At 40.2% G+C, this 18,643-nt stretch overlaps 1 protein-coding gene across 4 annotated transcripts in view; it reads left to right on the top strand.

Moving 5' to 3' along the window:
* The window catches only part of LOC134542572 (protein gustavus), a 197,383-nt gene that overhangs the window by 157,853 nt on the left and 20,887 nt on the right, over positions 1-18,643 (top strand). For all 4 annotated transcript variants that reach the window (XM_063386946.1, XM_063386945.1, XM_063386947.1 and 1 more), the window contains 2 exons: positions 12,867-13,084; positions 15,918-16,105. In XM_063386946.1, the coding sequence (XP_063243016.1) occupies positions 12,867-13,084; positions 15,918-16,105 (406 nt within the window). The remainder of the gene's footprint in view (positions 1-12,866; positions 13,085-15,917; positions 16,106-18,643) is intronic.

Raw genomic sequence — 18,643 nt, 5'->3', positions numbered from 1 at the left:
GTAAACCCGGGAATTTCGTAAAGCGTGACGTTTTTGAATTTAAAAATTAAGGGAGAAGGTAGTTTTGATTCACGGCACACTTTTCTTGAATGCCAGGTCATTTCGCTCGCGTAAACACGGCGGACGTGACGGTGACGAAACACGCGTACAAAAAGCCAAGGTGTTCTGGGAGAAGAGCAAGGGTGTATTTGTTTACTCTCGACTCGTAGCGAGAGTTCCTTTTTACCCCCGCACGTCGCAGGCGGGAAGCCCTCGGCCGTAATGACGCAAGTTGTTAGTGCGTGTTTGTTTTTAATTACCGGATGCGCGTGCTGCTTCGCACCCCCTCTCCTCCCCCCTTCTCTTCACCATGTCCTCGGCGAAGGACCACGCCAAGGCCGGGCTCGAGTCCCGGCGGGGGTGAACCCCGTCTGCCGCGCCGACTACCGCAGTGCTACACTCTTACATGTCCGTGCATCGCCTGGTCCGTATTTCACAAATAAACGTTTTTGATTCCGTAATATTTTTGGTCAAACAGCGTAATTTTTTTAATTTTTTTTTTAAATCTACTATAACTAAGTGTATTTGTAGTTGGGGTTCGGGTAGGGAGGGACCTAGGTGCGTCTCAGGCCGAAGCCTATGCGCTTAATCGTGCTGGGGATTAGTTTAGCTGCTTTGGGCGTCAAGCTGCGAACATTGCCGAACGTACACGAAGCATTCCTACGCCGTCGAAGCTACTATAAGTGGGAATCCTTTTCACAGACGAGAGAGCCAAACGCCCGATCGTGCATCTTCGGTTTTTTTGTTCATTGTAAATAAATATGGCGGTGTTGATAAAAGGATACTAATGGTCAATTAGGTTAGGTTAACTACATTACAAATACTTTAAAACATTGTGGACGGTTGATTTGGTTAAGATAGCTACATAAAAGATACGGAAAAAAAGCATGAACTTCTGGGAACTTCGGGTTTTGGCTCTCTCGTCTGTGAAAAAAAGGCTTCATACTATAAGTAGGACCACTTAAACATATACCTATCTTGAAGTATCGAAATGTAGCGCAAGAAACCACAAATAGACTTAACACCCCTGAACTGCTGCCGTTTAGATTTACATTTGTGCACATCTTGAGGGGGCCCGCCTAGTCGAGGTTGTATGCGTGTTAATGAGGTGGGATGACAGGCGCTAGTGAATTTAGCGCGGTATCGCCTCTAAGCGCAAGGCTCTGAACTGGCGCGCAGTCTTCTAGGATGATGTTTGAGCGGTGACCGTAACATTATATGGCGAAGAAATGAAGATAAAGGTGCAATGCTTATCCCTGGAGTTTTTTTTAAGAATCTCTACCGGGTATTTAATGCCTAAAAATTACTCTGAGAACATGCGTTTTAACCATTTTAATTCTTCTAAAAATACCGGTTATAAACTTAATCCGGAAACAAAACTAATTATCCTCCTTCAATATATTCTTAAAAGCTTTTTGTAAACAGACCCCACTCGGATATATATATATATATATATATATATATATATATATATATATATATATATATATATATACTAGCTACCCGACCCGGCTTCGCACGGCTATACTAATGGAAAAAAATTAAGCCACATCTCCCATTTACAGTAATGGTAAATAAAAAAATTATGTGAAAATTTATTACAATGCTGTATAATGTACCGGAGAGAAAATGAATAGCACCGATGGTTTCCCGACTCGTGCACGCAACGTACAACTGATGTACCCGTACTTCGCTACGGCAGTCTACAGGCAGATCACTCTTGCGCCGCTCATTATACATGCCCCTCCTTGTGGGTACGCCACTGCCGCGCGATGCCCGTTGCCATGGAGACGCAGAAGGCATGAACAATACAAAATCCTGTTCTCATGCAGACAAAGTACCCACTGTTGCCTGGTTTTAACCACCCATGGAATCTAATTTTCGGAAAATGTCATCCTGCGTAACATAAGGAACATTACTGTGAAGTTTCAAGTCTGTAAAATATATATACTTGAAAAAAAGGGCAATTTTTGATATTTAAAGTACCCGCAAAATTTCAACGGTGATGAGGACTGCACTAACAATGAAATAGTCGTTGCCATAGAGACGAATGAAGCATCAACAAAGCAACAGCCGTTGCCATGGTGATTTCCTACCATAAACTGGAAATTTTGATATATTACGCCCCCGAAAATCCCCTTGGGATCGGATTTCTGCAGAATCCGTTCTTAGTGAGCGTCTACATCACAAAATGAGTAACTATGCTAAATTTCAAGTCAATTGGGTGTATAGTTTTAGAGATCTCGTGATGAGTGAGTCAGTGAGTGGTATTTCGCTTTTATATATATATACTAGCTGCCCGACCCGGCTTCGCACGGCTATAGGTACTAATGGAAAAAAATTAAGCCACATCTCCCATTTATAGTAATGGTAAATAAAAAAAAAATTCAGTGAAAATTTATTACAATGCTGTATAATGTACCGGAGAGAAAATAGCACCGATGGTTACCCGACTCGTGCACGCAACGTACAACTGATGTACCCGTACTTCGCTACGGCAGTCTACAGGCAGATCACTCTTGCGCCGCTCATAATACATGCCCCTCATTGTGGGTACGCCACTGCCGCGCGATGCCCGTTGCCATGGAGACGCAGAAGGCATGAACAATACAAAATCCTGTTCTCATGCAGACAAAGTACCCACTGTTGCCTGGTTTTAACCACCCATTAGATCTAATTTTCGGAAAATGTCATCCTGCGTAACATAAGGAACATTAGGGGCAGGCATATTTCGCGAAAAAATCTGCTCGGCGTCGGCGGTCCCTCTCCCACCCTCCCCCTACCCCTGCCCACTACCGCCACACCTCCCCCTCCCACTACCACCACACCTCCCCCTCCACCCCCCACTACCACCACACCTCCCCCTCCCACTCCCGCCACACCTCCCCTTCCCACTACCACCACACCTCCCCTTCCCACTACCACCACACCTCCCCCTCCACCCCCCACTACCACCACACCTCCCCCTCCCACTACCACCACACCTCCCCCTCCCACTACCACTTGCAAAATTTCAACGGTGATGAGGACTGCACTAACAATGAAATAGCCGTTGCCATAGAGACGAATGAAGCATCAACAAAGCAACAGCCGTTGCCATGGTGATTTCCTACCAAAAACTGGAAATAAAAAAAAAATTTAGGGGTGGACTACCCCTAACATTTAGGGGGATGAAAAATAGATGTTGGCCGATTCTCATAGATACCGGATAAGCACAAAAAATTTCATCAAAATCGGTCAAGCCGTTTCGGAGGAGTATGGCAACGAAAACTGTGACACGAGAATTTTATATATAAGATATATATATATATATATATATATATATATATATATATATATATATATCATAGGCGTGCCTACAGGGGGGGCCAGGTGGGCCATGGCCCCCCCCCCCCTAATATAAACACTCAGATCGGCATTTTCTCCAATGCATTCTTTAATATTCGTATATTTCTGGCACTGTGACACTCAAACTGTTTTTCAGTGTTGCAGCGTGCTAATTAACAATATTTTAAAACATTTTATCGTTCTGGAAATACAGCAGCCTTAGTTTATTTAAAACACGAGGTCCCTTAAAATGGCCAAGCAAAAAAAATTAAGAGGTTTGTTAAAGTTTTGCTGTCTGAATTGCTGTGTTTACATTCACTAAAACGAAGTTCATTTCAAGGTAGATCTGGACCAAGCTATTGGAAAATTCGAGGGGGGAAAATGTGTAAGTACCCTTTAAACATTGTCTATGAAAAAAAAAACATATTTTCAAGATTGTTAAAATTATGCGGATATAAATATTAACTATTAAACATATCTCGTTGATACTGCACAAAAATATAAACACGGCAATGAGTGAATGTATTTATGTTATTTAACATTCTAAATCCAGCTTCTGATTTAAAAATTTAGCGGGGCCCCCTCTAATGGAAATGTCTGGGCACGCCCATGATATATATATATATATATATATATATTGTTTTTACGTAGTTTATTGTACAGCCCACTAGTTGAATGCAAAAGAAAAATATCTTTTCGAAATCCCAGTTCTTTGACTACTGAAACAGTAAAATAATAATGAAAGAATTTACGAAAAGTTACGGTTTTCATCGACGATTTTCTGTAGTTTACGGGAAATACTGATTATAGCAGTGTTACACCCTTCGCTTTCGAGTGAGGTTCTGTGCGCAGATACGTATATATATGAAGGTGCAGGCTGAAAGGAAAGGCTGGGATATCTTCTGGCCGTGGTGGATAAAACTTAACCTTGCAACTCTTTCCCCTGCACCGCACCCTACCATTGCCATCCCTTTTCTCGAGTGGTTGTATTTCTTTCCGCAGTCTTTTTCTTGTGGCTTTGAGGAAAGTGTGCCTCTGAAACACTCTAAACCCAGTGTCTTCCTTTTATGTATCACCTCTTCTCCCTTTTTTTCCTCCTCTTCTGTTCTCGACCTATTTTTTTGTACCGCACTCTTTTTTCCTCCGAGTTCCCTTCACCCTTTCTTACTTGACCTGAGCTCTAGTTATACGTATACATCTTGTCTCTTTGTTGGCGTGAGAAGATACGGCGTTGAGTGCGGTCCCTCTTTTTACCTGCACGTGCGTCATTCAGCCACGGGGTTCAGGGTGCCATAGTTTTCTGTGCTTGGAGGCGAGGTGAGCGAAGAAAAGTCGTAATTATCTATCATGTCGTTAGGAACAGACGCAACTAGTTTGCTAATAGTTTCTTTTTACTCCTGGTAGAAACTTAAGGAGGTAGTGTCCTAAATTATTTTTCTTCTAATAGTTCGTGTTTTTGCACATTATATTTCTATAAATTCAAAATATATTAATATTTAATTATCTATAAAAGGTTTGCTTCTACTAAAAAAAATCCTTATTTAATGGTTTTTATGAACGGAGGCGCACATGTGGTATGCAGTGTTGGATTCGTTCGTATATAGTTTTCACGTCAGCATAAGCGATTTCGTCACCATTTGAAAATCTCAAAGTGCCACAAAACAGTAATAATAATATATTGAATTTTTGACACACGACATTTTGCACTTTAAATATAATATCATATGTCTGTAAACAGTGATAATGGCGAACAAGAGCTAATCCAGGGCGTGGCAGGTAGGGGTCATAGCTCCCTTCTAAAGCAACTCATTAACCAGCTTAACATGACTAATGCATGGCTCCGTTTATGGCACTGAATGTGAAAAATTAGTGAGTAGCATTGATTTTTTAATCACACATGACATCGTCGTAAGATGTGGTACTATAGGGATTTGCTTTTCGTAAGTGGCAATTTTTATTTAAGAGATTTGATAATAAGTTTTTTAATCATAACTTTTTAAGCACCTCTCCCCCTTCCAGTCACACTAAAATGCCCAATTCAGACCCCAGAAATTATGGGCTATTGAAAAAAAATTTATATAGTTTTTTTCGGCCCCTCTCTTCTAAAAATCCTGGTGAATGCGCTGAGTGCTGGGGCGCTCCGCAGAGTAGCGCCTCTTGCCGCGCTGGGTTGCGCGCCGGTGTAGCCACGCGCTGGCGGCGGGAGGCGCGTTGCGAAACGTGACGGGGTTGCGCACGCGCGACGCTACGTGTCGCAACTGTGTCGCCCGACGCGGACGTGACGCGGCGTTGCAAGGCCGCCGGGCGTTGCCAGGTCGAGATACAAGGGGATGTTTCAAACACAGATGATAAAAGAGGTTTTTTTTTTTGGCGTGAACCTTCTTTGGGCGTGATGGGAGTAAAATTTTCAGTTACAATTTATAGGCCGAATTTTAATGCGTTTTCGTAAAAAATTGTTTTGAAACGTTTCTGACGCCAAAGAGATATAAAGAAAGCACTTAATGAGTCGAGGTTTGAATTGCCAAAGAAATTACGTATCTATTAGGTACATGTACTGAGTTACACGCGCTATATTTTTCTTTTGTTAATAGCTCAATTTTGTGTAGGGCCTTTTAAGTAATAGATGGTATGGAAGCAGAACTATTAATGCCGAAGTAAAATAAAAATAAAAGCATACGCAATTGAAACAAAACATTTTAAACCAAATAAAATATGTTTTCGCACCATTTGCCAATACTATTTCGGGAAATTCTGCTTCTGTAAAAGTTCGTGACAGCTTTTATGTTGTTCGGTTTGTAACGTTATTTTATCTCAAAATTTGTGTTGGGTTAAACCTACAAGGGATTTCTGAAATAGACTGGAGGGATATTGATTTCAAAAAACGTGGCAACAATGCTCGTCTCTACACTCTATGGTCTCTACTGCCAAACCGTATAGAAAGCTAGAAACGCGGTGGACGTTGTTGGGAGCGTGTGCACACGTCCATGGTTTTTTTTTGGATTCTCCTGTTTCCCACCACCACTAGTCGTGGAAACTAATGTGCTCTCAGAAAACGTAATTGTATCTAGTTTAATCTTCCGTCCGAAGGAGTTGCCGAATACGTCTCTAATAACCTCGATGTCGACATCCATGCTCGACGCATTTGTTTGTTCCTATTGTTGGCGTTATGCGGCTGCTGCACAAACTTTCCTAATTTCTCGAACTTCGACTGTTATTTATTAGTTTTTTCATTTGTCACATCCTGTAAGAAAATGTTGGCCATTTTTAAATTTCAATTTAAAGGGCAACTAAGTGCAGCAGTACAGTCTGTCTCCTGTAACTTGTACCAAATTTTACAGTTCTCAAAAGTAGTACGGGCGGTACACATTTACAAATGCCCCTTTCAAAGCAATAACACGTTTTGATTTCATTCACTTATATTTATTATCAAACACTGTTGACACAACGGTACTACTTTAATAATCTGTCAAATTTTAGACAATTTACATGATACATACTATGTTATAAATATCCTTGCTGATTTACTCCATGCATGATGGTGATAAGTGATGTCCATGTTCAAAACTGGCCGAATGTCGCTTCTTTACCACGTCCGACTTTCTCCCTCTGTCTGCCTTCATGTTGGATGATTCATTCAAACTCCATTGTTGGGTTTTTCAAACGGCGTTTGGGGAGAGGGAAGTGGAGGGCGGGTCACGGCGTAGTAGGTTGTAGGCACGGCTTTAATTACAATCATTCCCTCGTCGTGCGTTCCACCCCTCATCTGTGAAGGGGGGGGGGGGGGGGGAGGACTGCCGCTTCGCGTATCGATTGCCTGCGGACTGCTGTTGGGGAGGGCGCTTTGCCAGCGACCGTCCCTGGCGCGTTTCAGCTCGCGACAGCCTCGGTGCTTTCATGCTCTGGCACGTCCAAACACCACAGCTTCAGTGGCATTGGTCGAGGTACTCGTTCGTACTTTTTAAGTTGCGATTATTTCTTGTTATGACCATTCAAGTGTACAAAATGTATTCCAGGAGAGTTTAGCTATAATAAAGTTTCATTTGGTATTTGGCACGCCCAATGGTTACAAAAGTGACTAGGCTATATGAGAGTTAATGGCGTCAGGCGCGGGTCCGTCATCTGGACGAAATCAACGGAAAAGTGAACTTTTGTACTTGCGCATGCGCGGAACGTAGGCAACATCGGCAACGGTTAGGACACCAAAATCCATTCCATAAAATTAGGGACTGGACATAAGGGACAGGAAAACGGTTAGGGTACAGATGCAGCATATTCAACATTGAAACCTCTTTATTACTGCAAAACATTTAAACCGGCCTTACTGCATAACTGCGTTGAAACTCTTGAGACAAAAAGTGCTATAAGATTTTATAACTACAACAATGTGACAACTGCGTCAGCCATCACGCGTTTATGACAGTTATGTTTTTAAAATAGCCATACACTGCTGGGTTGTACCCGTCGCTATTACCTACTATTTTATATCATTGTGGTGATATTGGTTTTAACCTCTTAGCAACCTCTTAGCAACCTCTTTGCATGAACATTGTTTAACCTTCAATATTACCTCTTATTCAAATCTATGTATTAATTCATGTAACAATCTAAGTCATGTTTTGTGCTTAATAAAGCCTTAGTTTCTGATGATAAGGTTTATTATGTCAATTTATTAAGCACATTTTACCAAGAAACATTTAATACAAACAATGGACAAGTATTTCAAGCCCGAGAGATTTGAAGCAGATCACACAACTGGGAAAAGCTCCTCACAATGGAATCACTGGAAGAAAACATTCGAAGTCTTCACAGCTTCAATCAAGGCTTCTGAATCTGATAAGCTGTTACTACTCTACAATCACGTGAGTCACAGTATATACGAACTTATTAGCGAATGTACTTCTTATGCGTCTGCAATCGAAAAGCTAGATTCACTCTTTATTAAACCTAAGAATGAAATATTTTCAAGGCATAAACTAATGAGCCGACACCAGCAACCTGATGAAAGTGTAAATCAATTCTTACAATCTTTGCGTCTCCTTAGCTCTGACTGCGAGTTCAAAGATGTTAAAGCAGCAGCTTATAGGGATGAATACATTAGAGATGCATTTATAAAAGGTCTCTCATCGAACAGTATCCGACAACGTTTGTTAGAAAACGCAACTCTTAGCCTGGATGAAGCATTTGCAAAAGCACGATCATTAGAATCAGCTCATATAATTTCTGAATCCTATATTCCTAGCCAGACACCTTTAGCCTCAACTGAGCCGGTTCAGCAACCAAATTCTCCTGTAACCGCAGCCAGCAGTAGTCAGAAATGTTTCTTCTGTGGGTTCCCTCGTCATCCTCGTTCTTCCTGTCCAGCGCGAGAAGCTACATGCAAACTCTGTGGTAAGAAAGGCCATTATGCAAAAGTCTGTAGGTCAATTAAGCCCAAAGATCGTACTGCCGCCTTACCTGACTCTCCTCAAGACACAGATGACTTCTCAACTATTGCTTGCCTTCCTGCTAAGTCTCTGGTTTTCCCTACTAACCAATCTAATCGTAATCGTAAGACCAAACCAACATCTTCCAAAACATCAGCTGCTTCTCCAACTAGCCTTTCCAAAACCATTGTCAAACTGAAAGTAAATGGTTTTCCAGCTGAAGGGCTAATAGACACGGGGAGTTCGGAGAGTTACATAAATGATGGTTTTGTCTCCAAACATAAATTAAAACAATATCCTACGTCATCTGAAGTAGCTATGGCATCGTCCTCTTTGGCCATGCCTATAAAAGCTTATTGTTCCGTAGATTTACAAATCTCGGACAATATATACAGAAAAACAAAGCTTAACGTTCTAAACAACTGTTGCGCAGATGTTATATTAGGGCACGATATCTTTAAGCAGCATTCCACTCTGTCGATAGTTTTTGGTGGTAATAAACCTGAACTGCAAATCAGTAGCTTAGCATGTGCCAAAGTCGGTCCGGCCACCCTCTTCGAACACTTAACACCAAATTGTAGACCTATCGCGATCAAGTCCAGACGACACTCAAACGAAGACGAAAAATACATTCAATCCCACATAGAAAAACTTCTCTCTGACGGTGTTATTGAAGAAAGCAACTCACCCTGGAGGGCGCAGGTACTAGTCGTGAGTGGAACACATCGAAAACGTATGGTCGTCGACTATTCTCAGACTATAAACCGATACACGATGTTAGACGCTTACCCAATCCCTTCCATAGAGAAAATAGTTTCCGATGTAGCTAAATATAATATCCACAGCACAATAGATCTCAAGAGCGCATATTATCAAATACCAATAAGGGTTGAAGACAGGCCGTACACCGCCTTCGAGGCAGCAGGAAAACTCTGGCAATTCAAACGTATACCAATGGGCGTCACCAATGGAGTGTCTGCGTTCCAGAGGAAGATGGACGAGATCAAGACCAAAGAAAGACTACAAGGAGTTGGCATCTACTTGGACGATGTGACGGTGAGCGGAAAAGACCAATCTGAACACGACTCCAATCTACGAAAATTTTTAGACGTCTGCAAGAAATATAATTTAACCATTAATCAAGAAAAATCCCATTTCAATTTGAAGTCTCTTAAGCTCCTCGGTTATCTCATCGAAAACAATATACTCAAACCAGATCCCGACAGACTTAAGCCACTGATTGATTTCCCTATCCCTAGAAACAAAGCATCCTTGCAACGAGCACTAGGGATGTTCGCTTATTATTCTAAATGGATTCCAAAATTTTCAGATAAAATACGTAGATTAGTGAACTGTAAAGTATTTCCTATGGCCCCTGAACTAATCCAAGACTTCAACAATTTACGGAACTGCATAGTTAAATCCTTCGTCGTTAACGTAGAGGAAGACATCCCATTCTGCGTCGAAACAGATGCCTCTGACGTCGCCATCGCCGCCACTCTGACTCAAAACAAGAGACCAGTAGCCTTCTTCTCGAGAACCCTCACTAAGAGCGAACAACACCATTCAGCTGTCGAGAAGGAAGCTTATGCGATCATTGAAGCCCTTCGGAAGTGGAGGCATTACTTGATAGGAAGAAAGTTTCAACTTATAACCGACCAGAAGTCTATTTCTTACATGTTTAACATTCGGCATCCTGGGAAAATCAAGAACGAAAAATTTACAAGATGGCGGTTAGAACTTGCTCCTTACAACTATGACATCATCTACAGACCGGGGAAGGAGAACGTGGCGGCTGATGCTCTCTCTAGGACTTGCGGCTCGCTCCATACCTTCGACAGACTTGTCCACTACCACAAGGCTTTGTGTCACCCAGGGATCACCCGGATGGCTCACTGGGTGAAGAATCAGAACCTTCCCTACTCCATCGACGAGATACGCCGAGTCACGTCTTCCTGCAGAACATGCTCCGAAATCAAACCTCGCTTTCACAACAAGCGGAGCACCCTCATCAAGGCCACCGCACCCTTCGAACGGCTCAGCGTTGATTTTAAGGGACCATTACCATCCAACACTCCTCGGAAATATCTGTTAACGGTAGTCGACGAGTACTCCAGGTTCCCTTTTGCCATCCCTTGCAACGACCTATCCTCCACAACCGTAATTCAAGCACTAAATCAGATCTTTACACTCTTCGGATATCCTTCATACATTCACACAGACAGAGGCACATCCTTTATATCCAGAGAACTTCAATCATTCCTACATTCCAATGGAGTTGCTACTAGTCGTACTACACCATACAATCCGTGTGGAAATGGCCAAGTAGAACGTTACAATGGGATAATATGGAGAACTGTATCGCTGGCGCTGAAAACGAAGGGACTCGTGATAACGCAGTGGGAGAAGGTGTTACCTGAAGCGTTGCACTCCATCCGCACACTGCTCTGTACTGCTACTAACGCTACACCCCACGAACGTATGTTCTACCATAAGAGAAGGGCCAGTTCTGGAGTTACTCTTCCTTCGTGGCTTACTACACCAGGGAAAATTCTAATGAAGAATCACGTCCGTCAGAGTAAATATGACCCCCTGGTGCAAGAAGTAACTCTGCTTGAGGCGAACCCTGACTATGCTCTGGTTCAACTTCCAGATGGTAAGGAGACAACAGTCAACCTCAGGCATCTCGCTCCTGCAGGGGATATTGTCAACAATGAATCTAACTTAGAAGACGTGAATTTTCCAAACCTCGCTGATGATCCTAATCAACACACTGAAGCATCTGAAGACACCCAGCTGAACCTCACTCCAGAAGATTCACCTGCGAAGAACATGAATGATCAAGACCTACCTCAAGTGAACCCAATTCGGACTCCACCCAGATCTCCTCCCAGACCTCAACCTCCACTCCGGAGATCTTCCCGCACCACTAGACCTTCTGAATATCTCAAGGACTATGTCCTTAAATGAAGAGGGGGCGAATGTGGTGATATTGGTTTTAACCTCTTAGCAACCTCTTAGCAACCTCTTTGCATGAACATTGTTTAACCTTCAATATTACCTCTTATTCAAATCTATGTATTAATTCATGTAACAATATGTCATGTTTTGTGCTTAATAAAGCCTTAGTTTCTGATGATAAGGTTTATTATGTCAATCATTTTATATTTAATATTAGTAATAGTGTTGCCAACGACTGAGGCCACAATTTTTTTACTGCGTAGCTTTGCAGTCTTTCGCAAAATTACTAATTTGTGTAGTGTTATATGAGTGTGACTCAATTAAAGAAATTATTAGTTACAATGGTGGTACCTAATATTTTATACTCGTAACTCCATCAGATATTACTCCAGGATTGCAAGCGTATTCGACGTTGTTTACCGTTTTACAAACATAACTTTATTGTTCTGTGTACATAATCCCTTAGATCTGATAATGGATAATCGGGCATTAATTTCGTAGTTCAAAAGACCCTACTCATATTACTAACATAGCCTACACTTGAGAGTGGGAAATGGTGCACTAGATTTCTGAAGAAGAGGTAGGTACGAACGCCTAAACTCAAGATTGCAATGTTTTAAACCGTTTGGGACTGAATTTGTTTTATTTAACTTTAAATCCCAGATGTGGGAATTTTCGAGTTCACGCGGGATTGCAAAGATATCCCTCTGTTTTAATTTAGTACGTCGGAAGTTCCTAGCCAAACAAAAATTCATGTCAATTATATCAGGTCTAGTGTAAATGTTTTCTTTCTAGACTCTATCTTCCTCCTCCCCTGCTAGATGGGGAAGCCTACACGTAGTTTCGGTTCCCTGCAAGAATTTCCGAAGATTTCCGAAGTTTTGCGTTTTGGTATTAACGCCACTTCAGCCGCTAAATCAGAAGTTTCCAATGAAAACAAGCATGTTGTGACTGACCTAACCTAACCTAACCCTTCGATTTTTTTTAATTTCAATTTTTGAGAGAAATCCGAAGTTGCACGAACGTGGTAGGGAACCTAAACTACGTGAGTTGTAGCTTCCCTGCAAGATGCAGTGCGCGAAATGGAATGAGACGGAAGGCGTGGTCTGGCCGCAGGTACAAGAGTCGCAGCGGTGTGAGCAGCCAGTGCAGCCGAGGCTCCCCGCGCTACGCGCCCTCGGCCTCCGCGTCGGCCGCCGCCCCCAGCCTGGAGCTGCGCGAGCTCCGGAGACACAACTACAAGGCCGCCGTCCTGCCCAGCAAGTCCGCCTCTTACCTGGAGCACCGGCGCACTCGCGGCAGCCGGGGCATGAACATGGGGCAGAAGATATCAGGTGCGCTCCTTCGCCCATCACCTAACCTCACTATTAGTAGAGTCTCAATTGAGTTAATGTGGACCAGTGGCAGATCCAGAGGTTCACTCTAGGATTTCAGAATAGCCAGAGAAAAAAATGTCTTAAAATTACTAAATTTGTATTTAATCTACTCACACTACACATAACATCCAACCACCAGATTTTATGTTTCTACAAGAAATTCATTAATTATATTAAAATATTTTATTGGTTTCAGAAACAATCATTTTTGTCGGCAATATGAATGCAGCAGACAACTGGTTTTTCGGGGGGGGGAGGGGGGAGGGGTGGCACTTGCCCCTGGTGGGGGGCCCCCCCTGGATCCGCCACTGATGTGGACAGCGGCAACCTCGGATAAGCAAAATTTTGGATAACACGCCTTGGTTTTTAGTTGGCCCAGTGGTATCATTTTTTGGGATGATGTTTTCCCAGCTTTACTTCAGTGTAAATTACCACATGTCGTTACTTCTTGCTGGGAATTAGCCATTCGTGCAACGTGTGATTTGTTGGGGGATTGGCTAACCACGGTAGCAATTTATGCCATGACTAACTCCCTTATCATATACGTACACTGGAACTAGTCAAGTGGGGCCCAGGTAAAATCTGCATAGACAAAGGGAATTTGGACTGAGGTTGCTTTTGATATTTATTCTACATCTGGATTTTTTTGTAACCTGGGGCTCATGCTCCCTAACTAACACCACCCACCCGGTCGCTAGTCAGCACCTAAAAACTACGGACAAGTAGAAAACTGTACATAATTACGAACTAGGTGCTTTGTTTGCAGATTCTATATTATGTACATAGCTCCTTCCTCTCTAGTCTTTCTTTTATAGGCAACGTACTATTTATTCACTCCAAGTCAGATTCTCGATTAATACACATTATTGCATTTATAATTTTTTTTAAAGTGAAGGTGATGACTCATCAGAGCATAACAAAAAGTGCAATGCTCAAAATGGGCTCTCAGAAGGGGTAATGAGGAATAAAGTACAGTGTCTGTTGGCCGAAAGACTCTTTGCAGGTTTTTCGTTTCCATTTTGTCACAAAGTGTGAAACACTATTTTGTACTTCATTGTTTAGCTTTATTGTTCAAGTGAATAAATTAATATTTTTTTCTTATACTGTTCAAGTGAGTTTTTTGAAGAGTGAATTTCCACGTCTTATTTGTGTAGTTGCTATGTACCCATGGTTTTTTTTTGTTGTTAAATTTAAAATTAAGATTATATTATGTCACTAAATAAAATTCTTGCCTAAAATAGCGATTACCACAGCTAGGTGATCGTAACATAAATTAAAGGTTGGTTGGTTAGGTTAGGTCAGAGACGTACTCTCAAATCTTGAAAATGTATGGAATTTCGCAGATTAGTTTTTTCTTAAATCCTTACTGCACAATTGCATGAACTTGCAGATATTTTCATAGGCTCCACTTTTTATTAGGCTCAAAGTTCTCCCTTCCCCCCATATATTATCCATAACTTGAAGTATACCGCTTCTGTATTGCATTTTATAACCCAACAGGACATAGCAACAATACCACGGCACTTACCAGACAATTACCCCCCCCCCATTGCAAAAATGGGCTACCAAAATGTTATGTTTAAAAGTCACTACTTAAAATATCTGACACAATGTAAAATAATCTGTTTATATACAGATGTTGAGATTATTGTATTACAATGTAATTAATTACATTCAGATCAAGTTGGACAAAACTATGTACAGGCCTAGTTTTAAAAATGGTAAAGCCCATATTAATATTTTTAACTTATTTATCCCAAAATAACAAATTGGTTTGCCAATTTTATTACCAAATAAATTTTTTAGTCTGCATAGTTAAATTTTTTTTTTTTATCATTTGTTGATTTCATGATTCTGAATTAATTTTTTTTGCCACCTTATTGGAATTTTAATGGCAATTTTTTCATATGGAAGAGTCTCTTGAATTTTGGGGTTTGTGTGGAAAACATGTGTAGCGGTATTATGCGATCATTGACTAACTTATCGTAAACAAATATCTCATTTGTGTCCAAGTTACCTCACTAATTAAGTGGTGAAAGAATATGTTCTACACACACAACCAACTCTCATTTTAGAATGGTTTTCATATTGTGTTAAGCGACAGTAAATAGAGGCTTTTTTTCCCCAATCAATATAAGTTAAATTTATGTATAAGGATATAACTAGGCCTATGCATGATATTATGTATGAGAAAATTTCTCTAAACCTAGTTTCTGCATATATTGAATGAACAAAATAGTAATATTTTCTATTTTTTTTTTTTCATTTTTGAATAGCTATATAATTTATTTTCTCTGAACACAATATTATGAACCTAAAATTGTAATATTTTTAAGAGTTTGGAACAAGAAAAAATCAAATTAGTTATATCTTTCACTTTTTGAAACATTAAATTTTTTAATATTGTTTACGAGAGTGTGCTAGAAATCAGCAATTTAAAACACTGTACCGGTATGCTAAAAATTTCTCGAACAAAATATAATATGTATCATGCAGGGTAATATCAATAGATGAATTAGATAATACAATTCCTGTTAAACCTCCTAAAGTGAATAAGAATACAAATCCTAATGCTCATAAACATGATGGTCTGAATGTTAACTTTGAACCATATATTGTTGCTAATCATCTAAATACTTAAATTCCTGTTGGTACAGCAATAATTATAGTGGCTGAAGTAAAGTATGCTCGTGTATCTACATCTATTCCTTGTCAGTTAAGTAAATTTTGGTAAGACTGTCTTGCTTGTAGTTGTTGTGTTTGTCAGCATGTGTGACCGGGTGTGTGGCAGGTGGTGTAAAGTCTGTGAACCGCGAGAGCCCCCAGCCCTACAAGCCTGTGATCCCCCGCGAACTGGCCCAGGACTTCGCCCGGCCGGCCCGCCTCGACATCCTACTGGACATGCCAGCGGCCAGCCGCGACTGCCAGGTCAAGCACGCGTGGAACTCAGAAGACCGGTCGCTCAACATATTCGTCAAGGTAGTGCGAGTTTCTGTTACCCTACCCACTACCATGTTTGAGTGGTCAGGTATCTCCCCAATACGACCTGGTTTGATTTCCCAACAGGGATATTTTAGGGGGATGTTGCAGTGAGCCAATAAAATTAGTCACAGCTCTATTTACATTGGCACCTCTCTCATCGTCTCCAGTGAACTCAATGTTAAACCACCTTTCATTCATTCGTCTAGCCATCCATTCATACTTTATTATTCTATTATTAAGGATTGGTGTCTCAAGCCTAACATATTTGATCCCGGGATCCCAAAATTTTTGGGATATAAATTTCCTAAATCTGGGATTTTGGGGATTGACAGAGAAAGAAAAATTTGTATGAAACATACATCCTAAAATGAAGAATTTCCGAACAAAAAGCACTCATTTTATCTCTCACTATCACTTGGCTTTCTTGTCTGCCATCTTGTTTTAACAGCTTATTTAAGTCACGTTTGCTCCGGCACACAGAGAAGGTGTAGTGAGAGTTGTGACATGAGTGAATGTTTTTCTAAAAAGCTGCGCCTTGCATCGCTTGAGTAGCATTTTTTTTTGTTAATTAGCATAAATTACCTAGAATAATGTTTATGTACTAAATTTGGAAGTCATTTTATTATTGCTTACAAATGTGAATAGTAAACAGACAATATGTTCTTGCAGTTCATGGTTTCTTTTTTGTTGTAAGTGTTACATTTGATAAAAAATTGCTAATTTTTTTCTCTTCCTCTGTTTCTCTTTTTTCTTTAAAATTTCCACTACCATAAGTCACCATCCCAATCACTCACTTGAAAATAAATAACTTTTACCTAGACAATGTGATAAGCCACTTTCACTGTAAGAAATGTGAGTCTGTCTGATTCTTATTTTAATACATATTATATGATATTTTTTTTGCACCTTATTATGTAGAATTCAAATGCTTATTAAAATTCATTGGAATGTTAATTTTTGTTGATATGTAATGTGTTAAGTATATTAATTACACATATTGTTAGTTTATTTAAATTTAAGGAGATATATTTTATTTTTTGTAAAAAATCTAATATGATTGTGTGAATTCAAGTCTGATTGTTCATAAATTATTATTGTGAAAGAACACCATGTTAGAAAAATTTATTTTTACATACTTTTGGCATGTTTTTATTTGCCATCCCAAATCCCGGAATGGTCTGTGCATAATCCAGAAATCCGGGGATTATAAATATGGCCCGGGATCTAAGACTCTACTCACACCATGTTGGGCCCTACATTTTTTTGGTTACTAATATTTATGGGCCTAGACTGTAATCCTTTCATGATAACTCTCTTACATTTTCTATTTGTAACAAATTTTTCCATCCGATATGAAGTAAGCGTTACCTATCTAAGAGCACTCAAGGGTTTGCAGTTATGATCTCATGCAGTTTCTGAGTTTAATGTTGACAAAATTTCCTGCCAATCCATCAGTTGTTCAATCTAGGTAGGTTTGCTAAGATAGTCAAAAGTAGGTGTGCGAAAAAATTGGAATGCTACTGATTATCAAGAAAGTTATTGTTTCAACTGTGTAGTAAGTGGTCTCATAAGAAAAAAAACTTCATTTGATTGAATAGAGTTTGTTTAGTTACAGTGTTGACTGATTGAGTTGTTCGGATGCATTACAGATTAATATGGTTTCCTTCCCAGTACTCATTTTTTAATTTTTTATTATAATTTAGTGTTAGCATTTAAAAATTAATATTTTCAAAACTTTTATTCTACATAATATATTCAATGTTACTGAGAGAAAAAAAAAACTGCATGTTTCATTTCGAGTTTCAACTTTTGGAAGTGTGAACCTTTTGTAACATGACTAATATTTAATTTGTAATCAGGTTCGTTTAAAACATTTTGAAGTGTTCCACTGTCGACGGCTATAATGCAGCACTGATGCATTCTTTAAGTTCATTGAGTGGTTTTGGATGTGGTGCTTTGTAAACTATATCTGTGATGTAACTTCCTCATAAAAATAAATTGCTAAGGTGTGTGGGTGACAATTTGCCCTTATTCACATGGCCACTAGGGTCCCCTGATCTTAATGCCTTGCTGCCTTTCAAATGTTTATACATGATACCAAACTTAGGAAAAAATTATCCTTAGAACATAAGTTGTGTAACACATCAATGATAGTTAATGAAGAAGGTGTAAAGTTCTCTAACGTTAATTGCTGACAAGCTTGCAAAAGAAGCGAAGGGGTGTACTGTGATGTTGCTAATGTTGCTGCGCCACTGAAACACCGTTGTCAGTTTCCTGGTTACTTAGCTGACCGCCTGTTCAGCGTTCACCCCAGGCGAGGGATGCCAGTAGGTGCAGTAGCTCATCAGTATTATTAATGACCTAGTTTGTGTTCCCTCGCTGATTTCACGTGCCTGACTATGAGTGAACAATGCCAAGATCATCTCCATCAAATTTGCTTAATTTTATTACAACCTATGTTCTTAAACTTTTTTTTATAGAGATTGGTTAAATGTAAAGGAACTCAGAATATATTGTACCTATGTAGTATAAGGA

This window comes from Bacillus rossius (assembly GCF_032445375.1).
Source record: "Bacillus rossius redtenbacheri isolate Brsri chromosome 9 unlocalized genomic scaffold, Brsri_v3 Brsri_v3_scf9_1, whole genome shotgun sequence".
NCBI classification, from domain to species: domain Eukaryota; kingdom Metazoa; phylum Arthropoda; class Insecta; order Phasmatodea; family Bacillidae; genus Bacillus; species Bacillus rossius.
Note: the sequence above shows the minus strand (reverse complement) of the source record. Positions and strands in the feature narration are given on the sequence as shown.